The sequence below is a fragment of the Leptonotus elevatus genome, chromosome 7 (genome assembly GCF_054856555.1).
Source record: "Leptonotus elevatus isolate MCC_2025b chromosome 7, RoL_Lele_1.0, whole genome shotgun sequence".
NCBI lineage: Eukaryota > Metazoa > Chordata > Actinopteri > Syngnathiformes > Syngnathidae > Leptonotus > Leptonotus elevatus.
Genome location: NC_141245.1, coordinates 5863857 through 5882279, shown reverse-complemented (window position 1 = coordinate 5882279; position 18423 = coordinate 5863857). Strand labels below are relative to the sequence as shown.

General features: G+C 39.4%; 1 protein-coding gene across 3 annotated transcripts in view; it reads left to right on the top strand.

The window, feature by feature from the left end:
• The first annotated feature begins 929 nt into the window (after nucleotides 1–929).
• The window catches only part of eif4g1b (eukaryotic translation initiation factor 4 gamma, 1b), a 49005-nt gene continuing 31511 nt past the window's right edge, over nucleotides 930–18423 (top strand). The window contains exons 1-6 of one of the 3 annotated variants that reach the window (XM_086079963.1): nucleotides 930–1093; nucleotides 6450–6571; nucleotides 7662–7748; nucleotides 8241–8261; nucleotides 8731–8925; nucleotides 11856–11958. In XM_086079963.1, coding sequence (XP_085936089.1) covers nucleotides 6497–6571; nucleotides 7662–7748; nucleotides 8241–8261; nucleotides 8731–8925; nucleotides 11856–11958 — 481 coding nt within the window. In that variant the 5' untranslated portion in view covers nucleotides 930–1093; nucleotides 6450–6496. Of the gene's footprint in view, nucleotides 1094–6449; nucleotides 6572–7661; nucleotides 7749–8240; nucleotides 8262–8730; nucleotides 8926–11855; nucleotides 11959–14452; nucleotides 14548–18423 lie in introns of those variants that run through there. The other 2 variants (XM_086079964.1, XM_086079966.1) reach the window with 2 other exon arrangements.

Genomic DNA, 18423 nt, shown 5'->3' with positions numbered 1-18423 from the left:
AGACAGTATTGACTTGAGGCACTAATCTGGGGAAAGGTACAGAAAAAATACTTGCTTTGAAGTTTCCAGTGAGCATAATGACTTTCATCATCTGTAAATGGAAAAAGTTCCAAACCAGCCAATTGTGGATAGATATTTTGCATTTAAATCCCCTCAAAGACTTGAAAGACCAGGCTCATAGCTCAATGTCTGTGATTTTCGTTTCTGTCTGGCTATCACATCGTAACAATATTGCTGCAAAGTGTCTCCAACAACCAAAATAAATATGCTGCCCTTGTTGGACTAAGCGAGGCCATGAGAGGCATCCCTGCAATATGTTTGTCACCCCTGTGCAGATGGTTGACGCAGTAAATGAGGATCCTTGGATGGGCTGGCCTGCTATGATTTGTTGCTGCCATGACAACCAACATAAATACGCATTGTGGTCAGTTGTTTATATCTTTATTAATTAGATGCCGGTCCAAGCCACTCTGGTTACTATTTATGGCAAGGAAGTGAATTATACAGTATATAGATAATTTCGTACAAAAAGGCATTCCAATGCGCTTTACATCCAATGCAACTGAGACAACGAATGATTACATTTTAATAAGAAAACTACAAAGCACATTAAAACCACTGTAAAAGACTGCAGTATATACTGTATACGGTATATAATCAAATAAGCAGTACATAGCATTAAAATATACTCTGTAATATAAACTGGGTTCACGTAAGAACACGCCTACAGTAAACGTTCTAAACGTCATTATTTCGCGCACAGATATAGCTGGTAGTTGGGCATTACATAATCACATATGACATATACAGTAATATGATTGATTTAATGGCTTGTATGTAGTTTAAAAACACGACTCTGTAACCCCAGTTCACTGTTTCTAGTTCAGTAATTAGGGAAAATTGGGTTTGATGTGATGTTCCTCTGTCAGAAGTTTCGTGTCGGCTATCGGAGTTTTACGGGTCGTTCCAGTTCCACTCTCCTTTTACGACCGAGAACTCCTTCCACGTGACGGGATTTGGCCGGAATTACCACGGTACCGGCTTCCGGGAAGACTTTCCGTCTGTCCGGCTCTGCGGACTCAAGGAGAGAAAGGTAATGAAACGTCTTTACGAGTTATTCACATTATGTGCTCATTTACCAAACATATATTCGGTGACTGTGATATATATACATAGTGAGGTCATTCATTAAAATGACCATGCGTGTACTTGAAATATTCCAAGCTGTAGTGAGTGTTAAAATGGCTTATTATGAGTAGTGCTGCTGTGTATTCTTGGATTAGCCTGACTGCTAGCTAGCTCGCAGTTAGCATCACCACCCTCCAATTAAGTGTGTTATTTCTTTAATTTAACTAATGTGGCTTCGAAGCTAATGCGGTAGTAAAAACACAAGACAAGCCCTCGCGTTACGTACTATTACAAAAATGTGTCGTTTAAAAAAAATAAACATTTCACAATAAAGCAATCAATATTGCTTTCTAGTATGATCACCGGCTTTTATGCTTTATGTTTACTGCCCAATCGTGCGAGCAATCTGAATGTTAGGTTAGTTTTAGAGCAGAATGGCAAATCACTGTTGTTTTGTCCCATGCTGCCTTTACTTCACCGGGTAAAGTTGTTGGGCTTGTTTTTGAAAGCAGCTTTATAAACGACTCTCGGTGCTGACGTTTGCGTTGAGCCGAATACAACATGATTCCAATCTCTTATGACCACTTCTCTTGAACATTCGTTCAAACTGTACGTTTTGTGTTCAGATTATTGTTGGATGCATTTGTGGGTCCGAAATACTATTCATAGTGACTTTCATTTCAGGTCGTATCATGTCATTATTTGGTGCCTTTTAAAGTGGTCTGACACTACAGCTACTCAAGTAAGGTGTGTTATAAACAACATTATAAATATAATGTCCAATCCAGTCAACTGTAGACTTGGGAGTCGTCTTTATGCAATAATATACCACCACCAACACCACCATGATGGTGAGGTTGCCTTCATGTTGTGTTTCTCCGAAATGCGAGAGATCTTCTTGTTTACCGGTATGTATAAACTTGTCAGTTCGCCAGCTTGCATCCCCTAAAGTTGTGTTTTAAGTTGTGCTATTGGATCGTGTAAGAAGCAGCGGTAATAATGCTAACATAAAGAAAAGATGAGTTTGTCAGTACTAGAGCGAGTTGTGAAAGCGACCGACAGCGGGCGAACACATCGCACCGAATAGCATGGAAAGCACGTGGTTAAGCACGTCATGCCGCACAGCTGGCTGTATGCCTTCTTGCGATACAGTCGCAAGCACATCGTCGTGTAAATGTACACCTGGTAATTAGTAGATGCTATATATATATATACATATATATATATATCCACCAACCTTTTTGCTTCAAACAGACACGCCCATTTTTTACAGAAACACTGCCACTATTTAAATGGCCCAATTCAGCAGGATTCCTTTGCATCTATCTCACTTTTTTTTTTATGATTCTTCATTTGGTTGTAACTTGTGCATGTACATCACACCCTGCACTCTTAAACGTACGGCGATTTTTGAAGTATATTAATAAGTGTAAAAAGAAGCTAACCAATGTTCTCTGTTGTGAAAGCGCTGTATAAATGAAGTTGTGTTGTTTAATGTAAAACAGCACTCACTCACGTTAGTAATAATGAAAATGAGGTCTGTGATTTTGCCTAAAATCTCTAAAATTCGATTTATGATTTTCCCCTATTATTATTATTATTATTATTATTATTATTATTATTATTATTATTATTACTACTACTATGTTTTTAATCTAAATAAACCAAGAAGTGAAAAAGTTTTGTTTCTATTTCATCAGTTAATAAAACTAACCCTATTCCTCCGCTCGGAATTAAAGTGCAAAACTTCTATCTTGAATCAAATACTTCTGGAAATGTAAATAAAAGTAAAACTTTTTCTTTGCCAACTTTGTTTCAAAAGATAAACAGTGTTCATTGTGTCCCTCAATATGACACAAAAATAAACATCACGTTTTGGCTTTAATGTAGGAACCGAGCTCTGTCCTTGTCATCCTCTCCAACTGTCTGTTGATTTTAAAAGTACATGAACTGTTAAGCAAATGGAGGTGGCTATTTTTCTGTGACTGGCAACTTTCCTGTTTGCGTTATTTGATTGGCCAGTCCCCGGGGGAAGAAATTCTTGGCCTGCTGTAAATTTCAGCCTGCTGGCTATTTTACCATGATTAGCCCGATTCACCCCCTTCTATAGATCAGTAGTGTTGCTGTGAAAAGTCTAGTACTGTATGTGGTATGTAGTATGTGGCAGCCACATGAATGAGACTGAGTTCTCAATTCTGAATGAATGAGCGCTGGTGGCGAGCTTTCGTATGCAGCTTCTGAAATCACTATCACACAGTTTCATCCATACTCCTTGTAAATACTGTATGGTTGAGTGTTGTTGTGAAGCACATTTGTAATGATCGTGGGTGCCGTTCTTCCCAATCACGTCCTTTCAGGTCTCACTGTCATTGCTCACGTGATTCATGTCATTGAAGTCCCACAGCAGAACGATGGAGTCCCCAGTGGGAGTGCTCTAGTCTCCAGCAGCCTCTCCAAGGTCTCACAAAGGGTGGGTACTCTGAACTGCTGTTTGGTACATAGGCACAGTCAGGACCCCTCCCCCTCCACCCAAAGGCAGAGGGAGACTAACTACCCTTTTGTCTACCGGGTGAACCCCAATGTACAGGCACCAAGCCAGGGGGCAATAAGTATGCCCACTCCTGCTCGGCGCCTCTCACCGTGGACAACTCCAGAGGGGAAAAGGGTCCAACAACTTTCAAGAAGACTGGTAGTAAAGCCCAAACTGGGTGTGCTGTGGAGGCCAGCTCGACTGTATCGAGTCAAAACTTCTCAACCTCAAACACCAGCTCAGGCTCCTAACCTGCCGAAGAGGTGACGTTCCCCGTCCCTTCTGTAGCTGGGGATCGTACCGCCAAGGTCTCCTTTGACCGCCGCCCAACTCGTACTGCATCTGACCCCCTTGGCCTCTCTTACAGGGAAGGGGGGCACATGTTTGCTTCTTTGGGCTGTACTGGCCGAGCCCCATGGGTGCAGGCCTAGCCACCATCGTTCGCCATCGAGCCCCACCACCAGGCCTGGCTCCAGAGGAAAGGGGGGGCGGGGTGTAGGGCAAACCAAGTTTGTCATAAGGGGGATTTGAGCTGTGCTTTGGCTGGTCCCACACATAGGACCTGTTTGCCATGAGTGCATAAAGCCCCAGACAACTTATCTCTTAGAATCACTGGGACCTACAAAAACCACGATGGGGTGATGGCTCAAGGAGCAGCTAATTGTTTCACTATTTATTTACCTTTATTTCAGTATTTACAGTTGTGCTCATAAGTTTACATAACCCTAGGTTATGTTAGGGGCAGTGTTGTGCCGTGCATGCGTGAAGTATACAGAGATAAGAAGAGTAGAAGAAGAAAGTTGTGATTATTCTCCCGTTCGTGCTTCAGTCAATTTCACATACGCTTTCCTTACGCACTTTCAATGCGTAACTGGTGAAAATTCACGTCACCACCAAAGAGGAGGCCTGCAAGTCCCGGATTGTGGAGCTTCCCAGAGACGTTCATTCCTTAACGAACCATTTTGAATTGTCTATATTTTACACTTCAAATGTGAAGTTGACTTGCGTTATGGATCCGGAAGTTATAGTGATCGTCCCCAGTGACGTGCGCACGGCTCATCTAACAGGCTACTTTGAAGAATCATGCATGTTATGCATTCAGTATTAGATAAATACAATGAAACAAAGTAATTTAATCATAGTACTGTGCTCATGACTGAATACATATTTGGAGCTGTTCCATCATTGAAGTTGAAAAGTGAGTGAGTGCCTGTGGTTAGGCGTTGCAGAGCAACGGCCACCCGAAAGCGGCATTTGTGTGGCTTTCATTCCCGGCATATGTCAAATGAAACAAATGTTTAAAAATCTAAGTCGCAATTGCCACTATTAGAATGACTGTAGTTGTTATGAGCTGCCCTTTTAGACAAACTCCAAGAGTCAGCACTCAGCAGCCACTTGGCTTGATGCGGCCGTCACTAGCGGAGCACGGAAGTAGTAATTTCAATCAAAATGTGCAATCTGATGTTTCACCTTCAAGAGGCGCTAGTCCTTAGTACAGTCTTCTGAGTGTGCAAGAGGAAAGAGGAATGCTTAAGTTCTGGGAGAATACGCGCACGGCTAGATTTGGCGGGGGGAAGCCCTCGCTTAAATGTAGCTCCAACCAAGAGCGTACATTTCATGAAGGTGTGTAATTAACACAATAAAATCGATGGAAGAATCTGTGCGGCAAAAAAAGGTTGCACAGCAGTGCGCCATTTCTGACTTAAGCACCCGGGAGAATATCCCCCTAATTGAATGAAGATCACTCCCGGAAGTTGATGCTAATTTCCTTTTAGCATGTCAATAGGATTTTGCATTGAATATTAGTACTGGCGATGTTTTTAAAAGGAAGCATATTTTGTATTTGTAGAGAATGAATATAATTCTTTTTTTTTATGTGTTTAGTTTTACAGTAAACCGCTACTGGGGTGTCATTAAAAAGCTTAAAGCACACTCAGGAAGAGCAGAAACACATACATGCTGCACAAACAACATGGCGCATTCAGGGTACTTTTACATCAGGAACTTGCAAAACTGTCAAGGCATTCGGCACATTAATACATTTTCAATAATGTTTCTAAGCTCGTAAGACGCCAATATACAAATCACGATTACATTTCGATTTATTGCCCAGCCCTACTAGGAACTAGGAAGTAAAACAAAATGCTAGGAAAAGCCTACTAGAACATCTGGAACTGATTTGACAGGTGTGTGCTGACTACCATTTAACTTGGGTTTGAATGTTGTGTGATTGGTTAATTCTGACCACAGCCTCATTCATCTCAGTTATAAGAGTATAATGGTGGAAAAAGGTTTGAAAGGATTTATGCTGATCTTCATTTTTTTTTATATCACAATAACCAGGCATACGTATAAATGGGGCAGTGTATATTATTATTTTTTTAATTTGCTGTAGGTGAACATTAACAACATCATTTTTTGATCAGTCTGCTACATACACAGATTAATGCTTTGATTAGACCATTGCACACAAGCACGAATGCTCTACTTGATTGGTATTTACTATCAAAAAGTATTCATTTACAGATACCATTATTTATCAAATGACTTTATAATCAGTGGGTACTGTATCTATCTACGGTATTATGCCCAAACAAAGCATAACTGAACCAATGGCTGTTTCTAACAAGGGTAGGGTGTCTTTAGGAGAAAATCTTGAAATCACAAACTTTTACAGAGTCATACATGTAAGTATTCTGAACTGGAATAGTCAGCATCAGTTATGCGTAACTGACACATTGAGCATCGAATTTTCACATTTCAACATTTAATTCTATGTTCTTTCCTTAAGATTTGTAGAGAGGTGCACATCCCCCTCCCTATGCAGAACTCCATGAAATGAATAAAGCACCACAACCTATAACAGGACCCCCCTCCACTCCCCACCCTGCCCCATCCCCTGGCCTATCACAGGTAAGGAACTGTTGGTAAGGTATTAACAGACTATTTGACTACAGTCTTCATATTAAAATGGTAAATGTTAGCATAAACATTTACTATTTTAAAATAGTATTTTGTTTTAGATGACAGTATTGTTTTTCACAAAGCTCTAATATAATTTTATTTATTTATATTTATCAGCATTTTCTTGAAGAATCATATGGGTTTAAACCCCTACCCCAATGTATTTCTATGGGCATCAGTGCATGCGGATTTTCGCTATTCACTGGCTTGCCTGAGGCCTCATGTACGAAGACTTGCGTGGCTTTCATACTAAAACAGTAAGCCGTTCGTCCATTTCCAGAAAACGTCGCACGCACAAAAAATCCGGATGTATGAATCTGTGCGCACGTAGGATTCCAAGCACATTCTTTTCATACATCTCAATCAACGCGGAAGTAACAGACGCCTCCCTCTACGCCCAAACATAAATATGCAAATAAGTATAAACAGGATTTGTTGGTGGGAATTATTATGTTACATGATAAGATAATCACATTATAAAGCATGAGGCACAAATGAAAAAAAAAACCCGATGTGAGCTGGAGACACTTGTAGATAAAGTAGAGGCCCAAAAAACTGGTTTTTGGCAGGCTGTCTTCAGAAGTCAATAACAACCTCCGTGATGAAAGTGCCTTTGGAGTATGTCAGCCGTCGCCGTTAATAGCTGAATACTGAAGGGGCTTCAGATTGTGATCGTGGAGGCTTTAAGTTAAATGAAATGAAATAATATAAGACAACCCTCCGTTGCACGATACAGGATGAATGGCGTGTTTAAGGAGTATCGATCTGATTGTGATCGTGGAGGTTTAAACTTGGACCTCCCCCCCACACACACACACACACAGTGACAATATTTCGTGGGCATGTTGTCATTGATCAATTTGTGATTGGAAAACCTACGCTGCAGCTCCTATGTTCTTCACATCCTTCCATGTTGCTTCAATTTAGTTTGTGTGGGTTGATTTCTCCTCTTCTAAAGATACTCCCCTTTTCCACTCCTTGTTTCACCTGCCATGTGTTCCACTTCGCTCTTGTTGATATTGCCTCCTGTCATTTGCAGCCCTCTTTCTCCCCTGGGAAGCCCCCTTCTGTTGTGTTTGCCACCCCACCGCTCCCACAAATGAACCCAACACCACAGCCCAGACAGGTAAGAACACTCATGTTTTCTTTGCCCTGAAATTAATGTGCCGCCACACCAACAGACACAAACCTATCTACAGTATATGCAGTAGATGAATTTTGCTGTATTTCAAAATAGCTTGAATATAAGAAAATAAGAATGTAATATTCAATAATAATGCACTCTATGCATTATAAACATACATATACTTATTGAAACATATTATGAGCATATGAGAGGATGGACATAGATGAAATTCAAAAGAAAGAAAAAACGGATACTGGAACCGGGCTGCGGACCGGTGGTCGGGGAACACTGCTACTACTTGCGGCTACTTTTGTGGCACCTACTAAGTTATTATTCGCTGATTGCTGCTTGTTAAGCCAATGCTTGGATCAGAATGGATAATGTTTATGTTTTCTTTGCTTTGACTGACTGTGGTGGGCTTTTCGCTCAAACTTTCCCACCTTATTGCTTCCAGTTAATGCATCTCTGTGATCTTTGTTTGTGCTGCTAAAGGGAAGCTTCAGATCTCTACAGGTAACTAGTTCTTCCTCTTTTTTTCTTCCCCTGCCACCATCTTGAGGGGTGTGCATTTCTATTTGTCACTGCTTGACTTTTCTGGCTTGATTTTATGTTGCTGGTTACAGCAGTCACCCCCAAGGTCAGCAGCAGAATATCATTGAGGAGCCTGCTTTTTATCATCATGCAGTCAAACCATAGATTCACGAAACAACTGCAGCCATTCAGGCTGGGGAGCCTAGTACTTAACTTGGCCTAGGGCTGTTATTGATTAAGTAGAATTCAATTGAATGGGACCATTTCAGTTATAATGAATTTGTTCCTTTTTTGTCCCGGTTTCCGATCCCATGTTTCTCTTCATCTTTCTCTACTTCCCGTAATATGGCTTTGTATTGTCTCGTTGATCTGTGTCCTCACTTTGCTTTCTCCCCTCTATCCTTTCTCTCTGGTCTTCCTCCTTGGATTCTCTCTCCCATATACACTCTAGTCCTACTACACCAACAGAACAAGTTTGCCTCCCAGCAGCGGGCCTCGAGGTATTCCACCCAGTAGCGCCCCTCGGTCTGTAACTCCCAGCCATGTCTACCAGCCAGCCCCTGGTTCCCAAATGATGATGATCCAAGGACAACAGTTGCCTTTCCCGAGCTCACCACAGGGGGCAGCCTATTTTATACAAGGACAGGTAGAGGCAAAACTCCAGGGGTAGGGGGGCTGCTGTCTATAAAATAATTTTACTGTTTGACTATAGATGGGTTGATAATTGTGACATTTAAAATTCTACACACTATTGAGACTTTTTGACATCAGATCACAGTCCCTGAAAGATTTACAATCTTACCTATATAGCACTAACAATTCAAAGCCATGTTGATTTTAATTGCTATCAAGCAAAAGATGATTGATATAGCTCAGCTCACAAGCTTTTTTTTAAAGTCCACATTTTCAGCCCATCTTCCAAAAATGTTTTGCTGTGCCTATAATGTTTTCCTTGACATACCTGCTAGTGTCTTTTGAATTTGATTTGAGAAGATGGCCATCATGGCTGCGGTGAAATAGAAAACTCTTGCATTTAGTTTTCAACCAAACTTAAGACTTTCAGGGAGATTCTTCACTGTGTTAAAAATCTAGGCTATTTCTCCAAACAAGGTGAGGCATGGGTGATGCAGGCTATAATGAAAATATAGAATTACTTCAGGTCATGATTATTTAGCCAACATCGTTGAAAAAGGGACTTATCGGCACATGATTTTAATTTGACAGTTTTGTGTTTTTTTGTCAGCGCTTTTCACATGTCCTTTTTCAGATAATTGTTCTTCACTGCTAATTAGCACTAGGGATCACCAATAAATAAATACAAATTCAGAATGAGTACAAGTACTTAATTTACCCTAACCCTAACCCTAACCCTTGATTCTGATGCAGGAGCTACGACTTATAATTCCAGTTAAGTTATGTTCTTCACTGTAATAATTTTGAAAAGATTCCCAATGGATTATTTAGCTTTAATTTTAATGAATAAATGGTTTATATTCAAATTACACTCTTATCCAAGTGTATAAAGTAAATAATCAAGGTATTTAAATAGACATTTTGCTCCAACTTGTGACCAGATTGGTGATCGGTTTACTTAAACTCACTGATTGGTGATCTGACCCCAAAATCCTGATTGTGTAAAGACTAAATATAACACTTTTTATAGTAATACTCCAGTCATTACTGGCATTTTAACATCTAAAGCCCCGCCGCCGCACTCACTCGGCCACCCGGCCTGGCCCTCCTACGTTGCGGCTTCATGACGTCATCACAGCTGGCTTGGCAGGAGCAGAGCTCTATGTAGTGGGGCATGTGAGGGTGCTTGAGAATCTCTGTGCTTGCTGGATGGCCCACAGCCGAAACATGCGAGGAGAGAGACTGCTTCATTTAATTTGATTTCATTTTCATTTATTTCAGGCAACAACTTACATTTGAACACAGGAGCAACAATTCATACTGTAGTTTCATAATATGTAAAGAAAATAAATGAGAGAAAAAGAGGGCAAAAATTAGATTTTTGCCTGAGAGGGGAGAAGAAAACTTATTTGATCCCACCCCTATCTCTAATCTATAAAACACAAATATACAGTACTTCCTGCAAGTTACAGTATTGTTATCTTAACAATTTAAGCAATTTTATCATAATATATAAACAATATCATGGCATATCATTAACTGAATTGTTAAGTGCCAATAATGGTGATATTACCATAGGCAACAGATATTACATTCATATAGTTTATACCAGCAATGGTAATACATTGTATATTCCAAGAATATAGTAGTAAGAATAAGACATAAACATATACATCAACTATAGTAATAAACAATACCAACAATAGTAACAGCAAAGACACACTTGCACCAAGTATTTATAAATTCAAGGCCCTCTCTCTGAAATATTGTGACCAAACAATGTTTTTAGATATAATTTTAAATCTGGAAATGTTTTGGGATTGTTTATGTTGAATACCCTGACTATTCCAAACTTTCACTCAACATACATGACACAAAAACGTTTGCAATTCAATCTGAATTTGGGTAGTATAAATTCTCCATATCCTCTCAAGTTATGAACTAACTCTTTTAGTTTAAAGAACTTTTGTATATTAATTGGCAATAATTTATTAAATGGTTTGTATAAGATTATCAAAGTATTATATTTAACTAGATCTTAAAATTTTAGTAGCTTCTATTGCCACCTGGGCAAGGCTGATCATCCGTTTTGCAGAGCATATCGGATTTAGTGTTGTTGTCCGTGTTTACCTTAAAGTGTCTCTAAACGGCCAACATGGTTCCTACGCCACCTGCCTGGAAGGTATACTGTAGGTCAGGCTGAATAAGTGTTATTGGTGTTGTGTTATCTGAGCATTATTATGAATATAAGTACAGAAATACAGTATCAGTGCTGATATGAGTATGAGTACAGATTAGGGCTGGGCGATATGGCCCAAAATTAAAATCTCGATTTTTACAGACATTCAGGACGATTACGATTTTAATCGATTTTAATCTAATAAACCCAACAAACATTTATTTAAAGGTTTCCTTCATTAAAAAATAATTTCTGTCCAAAATGTTCAGACAACAATAATGTATACTGATTCTAAATTAGTTTTGACATAAACTTAACATTCATAGTTTTTTCTTAAATGCCACAATTAAGTAGTTGGTAGCTATTGTAAACATGTCTTGTAAAGCACCCATCCAGCATTATGCCACAAAAATATTTGAATGTAACACAACATAAGAACAACAGCTTTTTTATAATCCAAAAGACAAAATTTGATGTCAGAATTTAGAAAATGTTCAACAATTAGATTTTTAAAATGACAATATATCGAATCAATTAGATTTATTGCCCAGCCCTAGTACAGATGTACAGTATTGGTGCTGATACTATGCATATAATTGTATATGCATATGCATATAATCGTATATGCATATGCATATAATTGTATATGCATATGCATATAATCGTATATGCATATTCATATATGATACTGTGCATATAATCATGAATCACTTTCCTATTGCAATTCATCTCCCCCTGACTTTTTTTTGTTTGTTTTTTGGAAGTACCGTTCACCAACCTACGTGGCCACACCTCAGCAATACCCTGTAACAGCTGGAACTCCAGGTTTCTACCCAGGCACAAGCCCGGCCGAATATGGTAATTTTGGTAAGTGGTTGGAGCTTCATCAACTCATCCACTCACGCACTGCAAATGTGATTCTTCTCTCACCTCTGCCAGGTTTACTTGCTCCCTCCAGAGGTTGTTGAGTGTCAATGCATAACACATGTTAAACTGCCCACTTCCCAACATGCATCTGAGCAATGCTTTTAATTTCCAGCTTGCAGTAGCAAGGTCAAAAACGTTGTTTTTCAATTGCAGCTTTTATTTCATGATATTTAGTACATCTAGATGTGTTAAACAACTCAGGACAGAATACCTATCATTTAAACCCAACCACTTTTCATGTTGGCAAAAGTATTACAACAAATATCATTAAATTAACTTTGAAGTGAATAACATATAGTATTTGGTGGAATAACCCTTACTTGCAATAACCGCATCAACTTTATTGTTTACTGCTAGAAGCACACAACATGCATGCAGTCTCCATCCATATACTGTTCTATACCGCTTGTTCTCATTAGGGTCGCGGGTGAACTGGAACTTGAGTTTGGGCAAGAAGGAGGGTACACCTTGGACTGGTTGCCACCCAGTCGCAAGGCACAAACATGTAGGCACTCAAATCATTCACACTGAAATTCACACATAAGAGCAAGTCAGTCTTAAATTAACGTATTCGGAATGTGAACAGAAACTGGAGTTGTCTGAGAAAACCCCCGCAAGCGCAGGAACATGTAAATGCCACAGGACTGACATTCAAATATCAAACCTTCAAACTGTGAGGTGCTACTAGGCTCTACCGTGTTGCCCTACATGTAGTATAATATTATAATATTTTTTTTAATATAAAACATTCTTACCATTACTGGATGTGATTGCTTCTGGCATAACTTGTTTTGTGTGTCTGTTTTGCATTGTTCTGGGTCAAATAATATACTATGATGTCATAGTGGCTGGTGACCATCATAATGACTGATGAGCCAGTCATGCTGCAGTGTTGAGAGTATGCTTTTATAATGTTACTGGTGGCACGTGTTGGAAAAAAAAAAGATGAATTGGACTAAAAGGTTCAGTACAGGGTCTGTGGCCATTGCCTGCAAATGTATTCCTAAACACCAGTTGTCTTCCTGACTGCTGATCCCTATTGGTTCCTGTAGAGGGGTACACATTTTTAAAAATAATGTAATTTTTTTTTTTAACATCACTTGCTCCACACATGAGGATTTTTTTGTTGTTGTGTTTGTGTGTGTATGCATAAGTATGTATATATTATAGCTTATAACCTTTTATGTAAGTGTATCAAGAGCAACACAGCCTAAATGGAATAAAGCCTAAAATAGTACAGGTACATCACTGATTGCTTTGGAGTTATACGGTTATATGTAAAAATGAATAAATACATTAGCAGTGTGTAAAATAATATCTTGTGTGTAAAATATCTCAATACTAAAGATTTGTAATGCTGTATAGCATCTAAATTATTGATTATTTTATTTTATTTACACTGATTTAAATAAGACAGGTTAAAAATTTCTGCAATACAGGTACTTTTCTGAAGGATAAAAGGCCACTGACATTCATTATTGATTTTTTTTTGTGGTAAGATAATTTCTTACATTTTTCATGTGATTCTTTAATCGACATCAAAGTCTATTAATGGAAACTTTTCTTTTGCATCAACAAAACCTTGAACTATTTATTATAAGCGTAAAATTCTTCACTTGAATGAGAAACATTCGCCTGAATTAACGAACGATTGCAAGTTGTGCTTTCAGAACTTTTTTTTGGAATCACATCTTTCAATCCCTTTTGCATCTGTGTCTCAAATTTTGTCAGTTCCTTTTATCATAGCTAAGTTGTCTTTACTGGGTTGTTTTGTGGCCAGGGCACGTTCCACAGTGGCAATAGTGGGTCTAAATGTAACACACCGATATTATAACCCTTTGTATTGCATTATCACAGGGTTGCTGTGGTCTTAATGCCCACCTACCGTTGAGTCTTGAGGGTGACAGGGAGGTCGAGAAAAATGAAAGGCTGGAGAGAAAAGACATCTTTGTTGATACCACAATGGGAAAATGCACTGCAGCAAACGGCAATATACAGTATAATAAAATGAAAAGAACAAGCATGATAAAAAAAAAACAGATGTGAGGGGGAAAAATGTTACTTACAAACATCAAGTAAAAAAGAACTGTGAAAGATGGATTGCACATTGTATTTGTATTGTACAGAAAATATTGCACGTTAGTGAAACAGTAATCGAAAAGGTTTTTTTGAGCTGTATAGTTATCTATTGCAATTGAACAGTCAAATGTAGGCAGGAATGCCCTGCTGTCACGCTCCTTCCTTCACTTATAAGTGTAGAAGTCTGGCATTGAAGGAGCAGCTCAGGTCAGAGGGAGGAGTAAAGCTGAGACATGCTGGAAGAGGCAGAACTCAACACTGAAAGCAATCATTTTGAGTGGACACCTGTAGGGGGGGCAGGAAGAAGTAAAAAGGGGGCATTGAAAATACCCCCCCCCCCCCCCCCCCCCACACACACACACACTCTTTTGCCGTCCCTATGCTATTTTGCACTCGGATAGACATACAACATGGGGAATCGCGGGTCTCACGAAGGGGAAGACTCTCAGGGTAGGTGTCGTCAAGATTAACAGTCTCTCTTTGGAGACCACCCCCCACCCTTTAGCTGCTCATGCGCCTGTGCTTAATGACTCATATCTCATACCTCTTATTTAGAGTATTGGGACACTGTCCAAGAAAAGTTACATTCCTTCTTCTGGCTTTCTGGTTGTGAGCATGCTCTTCGTCTCTCTTGGTCTGTCCTTCCCTCCCTCTTGCAAACTATCGTATGTGGGTTTTGACTATATTTAGGCTGTGTTGCTCTTGGTCAACAATGCAGACTCCGTAATGTGAGTTGGACTGTAATACTTAAAGTGGTGGAGAGTCAGAGTGTGTAGTTACTGCTGAGCTGAAAGAGAGGCCTCTTCAGTTTGAACATTTTGTACGCCATTACTTCCTTGCCTTTGAGCAAGAGGTGACACTGAACTGTTGAGGCCATTTACAAGGCCGGCTAATATAAATGAAGAACATAATGTCTTGTTGACATTATTGACCGGGTTTGCCAGCAGAGGTACTTTGAACTTATAGTGTGTGTTTTTTACGGTGGAATGGGGTTATGTAAGTAAATTTTTTCAATTTCTTTATGCTTTAATTCCCAAAAATATATACAAGCTTAGTAATAAAGTGGCGGAGTTGGTGAAGTTGAACGGTTATGTGGAGAAATAATCTGTCGTGTCATAACCTAGAGGTTTACCTCTCGGCCTTTTCCAAGATTGCATGCAGATATAGTTGCAAGATGACAGCGGCATGTGCAGTTTTACTGATAAATTATGCTTTGAACTCCTATTAAAAAAAAAAAAAATTCAGACCCAAATGTTTTAGTACAAACAGCAATGTATTTTAAACAGTTTTGCATACGTAAAGTTTGAATTTATGAAACATTTTCTATTAGGGCTGGGCGGAATGGCCCAAAATTCATATCACGGTATAGAATTAAATAGGGTTTTAATTTGCTTACTGGTTTACATAGTTCTTTATAGAAGCTAAATTGATAAAAAAAAACAATGAAATAATAAATTTACTTTGGATAACAACATTTATTGTGCTTATTTCAAATCAAAATTAAAAGTCAGCCCTCTGGTGCAAAATAGTGCAAACTAAAAATATTGCTGATATTTTAAATGAAAACAACTGGCATAGAGCAAGTATTCACTTGAAAATCACAAGGGCATGCACAAGTGGCCATTGTAAACAGCACAAGTCTAGGTTTTATATAACACAAAGAGACAGAAATAGTTGCAAATAGTGATGGAAAATGAAGCTTCATGAACCACTTGTGATTTTTTTTTTTTTTACCCTTATTTGTTATGCTGAGCGCAAAAAGTGTGCAAGGCCGGGACACGGATACAATGACGTCATCAACATGCGCTATGCGATGGTGTCATCAACATGCGCTAGCGCGGTAAGAGAGTAGTCCAAATCTCGACCTTCTGCAAAATGTATACCTTATATTGAATATATCGTTTATATCGCCCAGCCCTATTTTCAATATAAGACTCAAAACAAAGTTGAGCTTCTTTTAAGCTACTAGCACTGTGCACTTCTGGGCAGATCTAGGGGAAGAAAAACAAACTAACTTGTCCTTTTGCTGCAAATATGATGGCACTTGGAAGAATCTTAAATGATTACAACAAACATACATGTAATGTTTTACAAAAGTTTGTATTTTTATGTAGGCACAAAGATGTACACACACCTGTTCAAATACCAGGTTTTTGTGATACAAAAAATTTAGGCCATGATTAATTATCCAACAGGCTTTTTCAAGCCTGTGCAACTAAATTGAGAAAAAACAATCGAAATGAGAAGTGACTGATTCAGTGTGCACACCCTCTTACAACTGGATGTGCTGTGTTCAGAATTGACCAAACACATTCAAACTCACTTTAAATCAGAGTCAGTGAACACCTGTCACCATTTTAAGTGCACCTGATAAACTACAAATAAAATTAAGATGTTCTAGTAGGCTTTCAAGTCCCCTGTTTCAGGTAAAGAAAAATAAAGAAAAAAACAGCACCAAAGCATGATGCTGCTACCACCAACTTTATTTTGGACTAATCAAAGTGACTTAAACTGTGATAGGTGTGTGCTGACTCCCAGTTAGCATGATGTCAAAACAGAACATGGCATATTTATTGATTCTTAAGGCCTAGTTCACTTAACCTTAGGTTAAAGAGCCCGAACACCAGGGAGTGCAAAGCAGTCTACAAGAAGTCAAGTCAAGTTTATTTATATAGCCCTTAATCACACAAGAGTCCCAAAGGGCTTCACATGCCCGCAGTTGACAAATATCAACGACATCCCCTAATCGAACCACAAGAGGGAAAGGAAAAAAAGAAAAAAGAAAAAAAACGGGCAAAAATATGAGAAACCTTGAGAAGGGACCGCAAATGTGGTAATCCCCCTTCCAGGATGATCAAGCCGCAATGGATGCCGAATGGGCAAAAATTGACATGGTATGTGATACTAAACATTTAAAGTCCATTGAAGAAATTGAAGCACAGCAAGAAGACATCAGGGAAGTGGGTCCAAATCGGAGCAGCTATCTCCATGGTGGCAACTTCAAGGTGATGGTCCTCCCCGGATCGCATCCCGGTCAACCATCACAGAACCCGTAATGCAGCATCCAAATCGGTCATTAACTCTTTGACTGCCAGACGTTTTCAGAAAAGGGATGCCGTCAGTGCCAGCCGATTTAAGCATTTTGACTGATCTTTCAAGGTCCACAGAAAATGTTCTGTTTGGACTATGGAAACACACGTACTACCAAATGAAAGATTGGACTTTCATCTTTCATCAGAAAAAAAAAGTTTGTTTCTACCTTATTCCGTTCTTTAGTAATCAACAATAGAAAATGGTTAGTTTGACCCAATTTCGCCTGTTTTGGACCAAAATACGGAGAAATCAAGCTTTTAGTGAAACGATATTATTTCATGCATTCTAGTGAATTTTACACTTCTTTTTGTCCATGAATGATGCCACAAACACCTAAATAGTGCTTTACTTCTATAAAACACTACCACCAAGAATGAAAAAGTGTTTTTTGATAGCAAAATACGTTTATTTACATTCAACAGTGTAACAATTTGACAACAATTTGGCAAACTATTTACAAATGTGTGCAACTGTGGTGCTATTTACAAATATGTGAATGTTTCAACGACAGTTTTTCTTTTTGTAACACTCTCCTGCGTGCAAGGAGACGCAACAGCATTTGCACAACAGATTGCCTCTTCGCGTGCTCCACTTTCTTGCAGGCCGTTTTTTCCGGGGAATAGCAAGTATATACTGCAGTGTGTTTTGCCATCAAGTCTAATATCAGGATCATGCTACGGTTACGTTACGGTGGTGTTACGTTGTGGCTTCCTCATGTCCTTCAGTTGCTATACCGGGTGGTAAGAGATGTTCTGATCCATCTTATCCACTCCATTCATGGTGGTATCGTAGTCCAGAAACAGTGTCTTCTCCGTGATCAGACTGTACCCGCTCCTCCGATGAATATGCATTGGACTCGGGGTACTCTTCATTGTCCGATCGAATGTCCGGTCGTTATTGTGCGCGTTTTCCGGCCTTAGCAGCGGTAGCCGCGCTAGCCGCGCTTAGCCGGTGAGGCTTACTACGTGATCATAACAGTCGCGTCAAGGCTTCCAACTTTGGCGTCAAGCTCGGAGTCATCATCATCATCATCATCATCAATCTGCATTGGTCGATGCCAACTCTCCATCGCCCGATCGAATGTCCGATTGTGTAGAAGTACCCGGTCGTTATTGTGCGCGTTTTCCGGCCTTAGCAGCGCTAGCCGCGCTTAGCCGGTGAGGCTTACTACGTCAAGGCTTCCAACTTTGGCGTCAAGCTCGGAGTCATCATCATCGTCGACATCAATGCGCT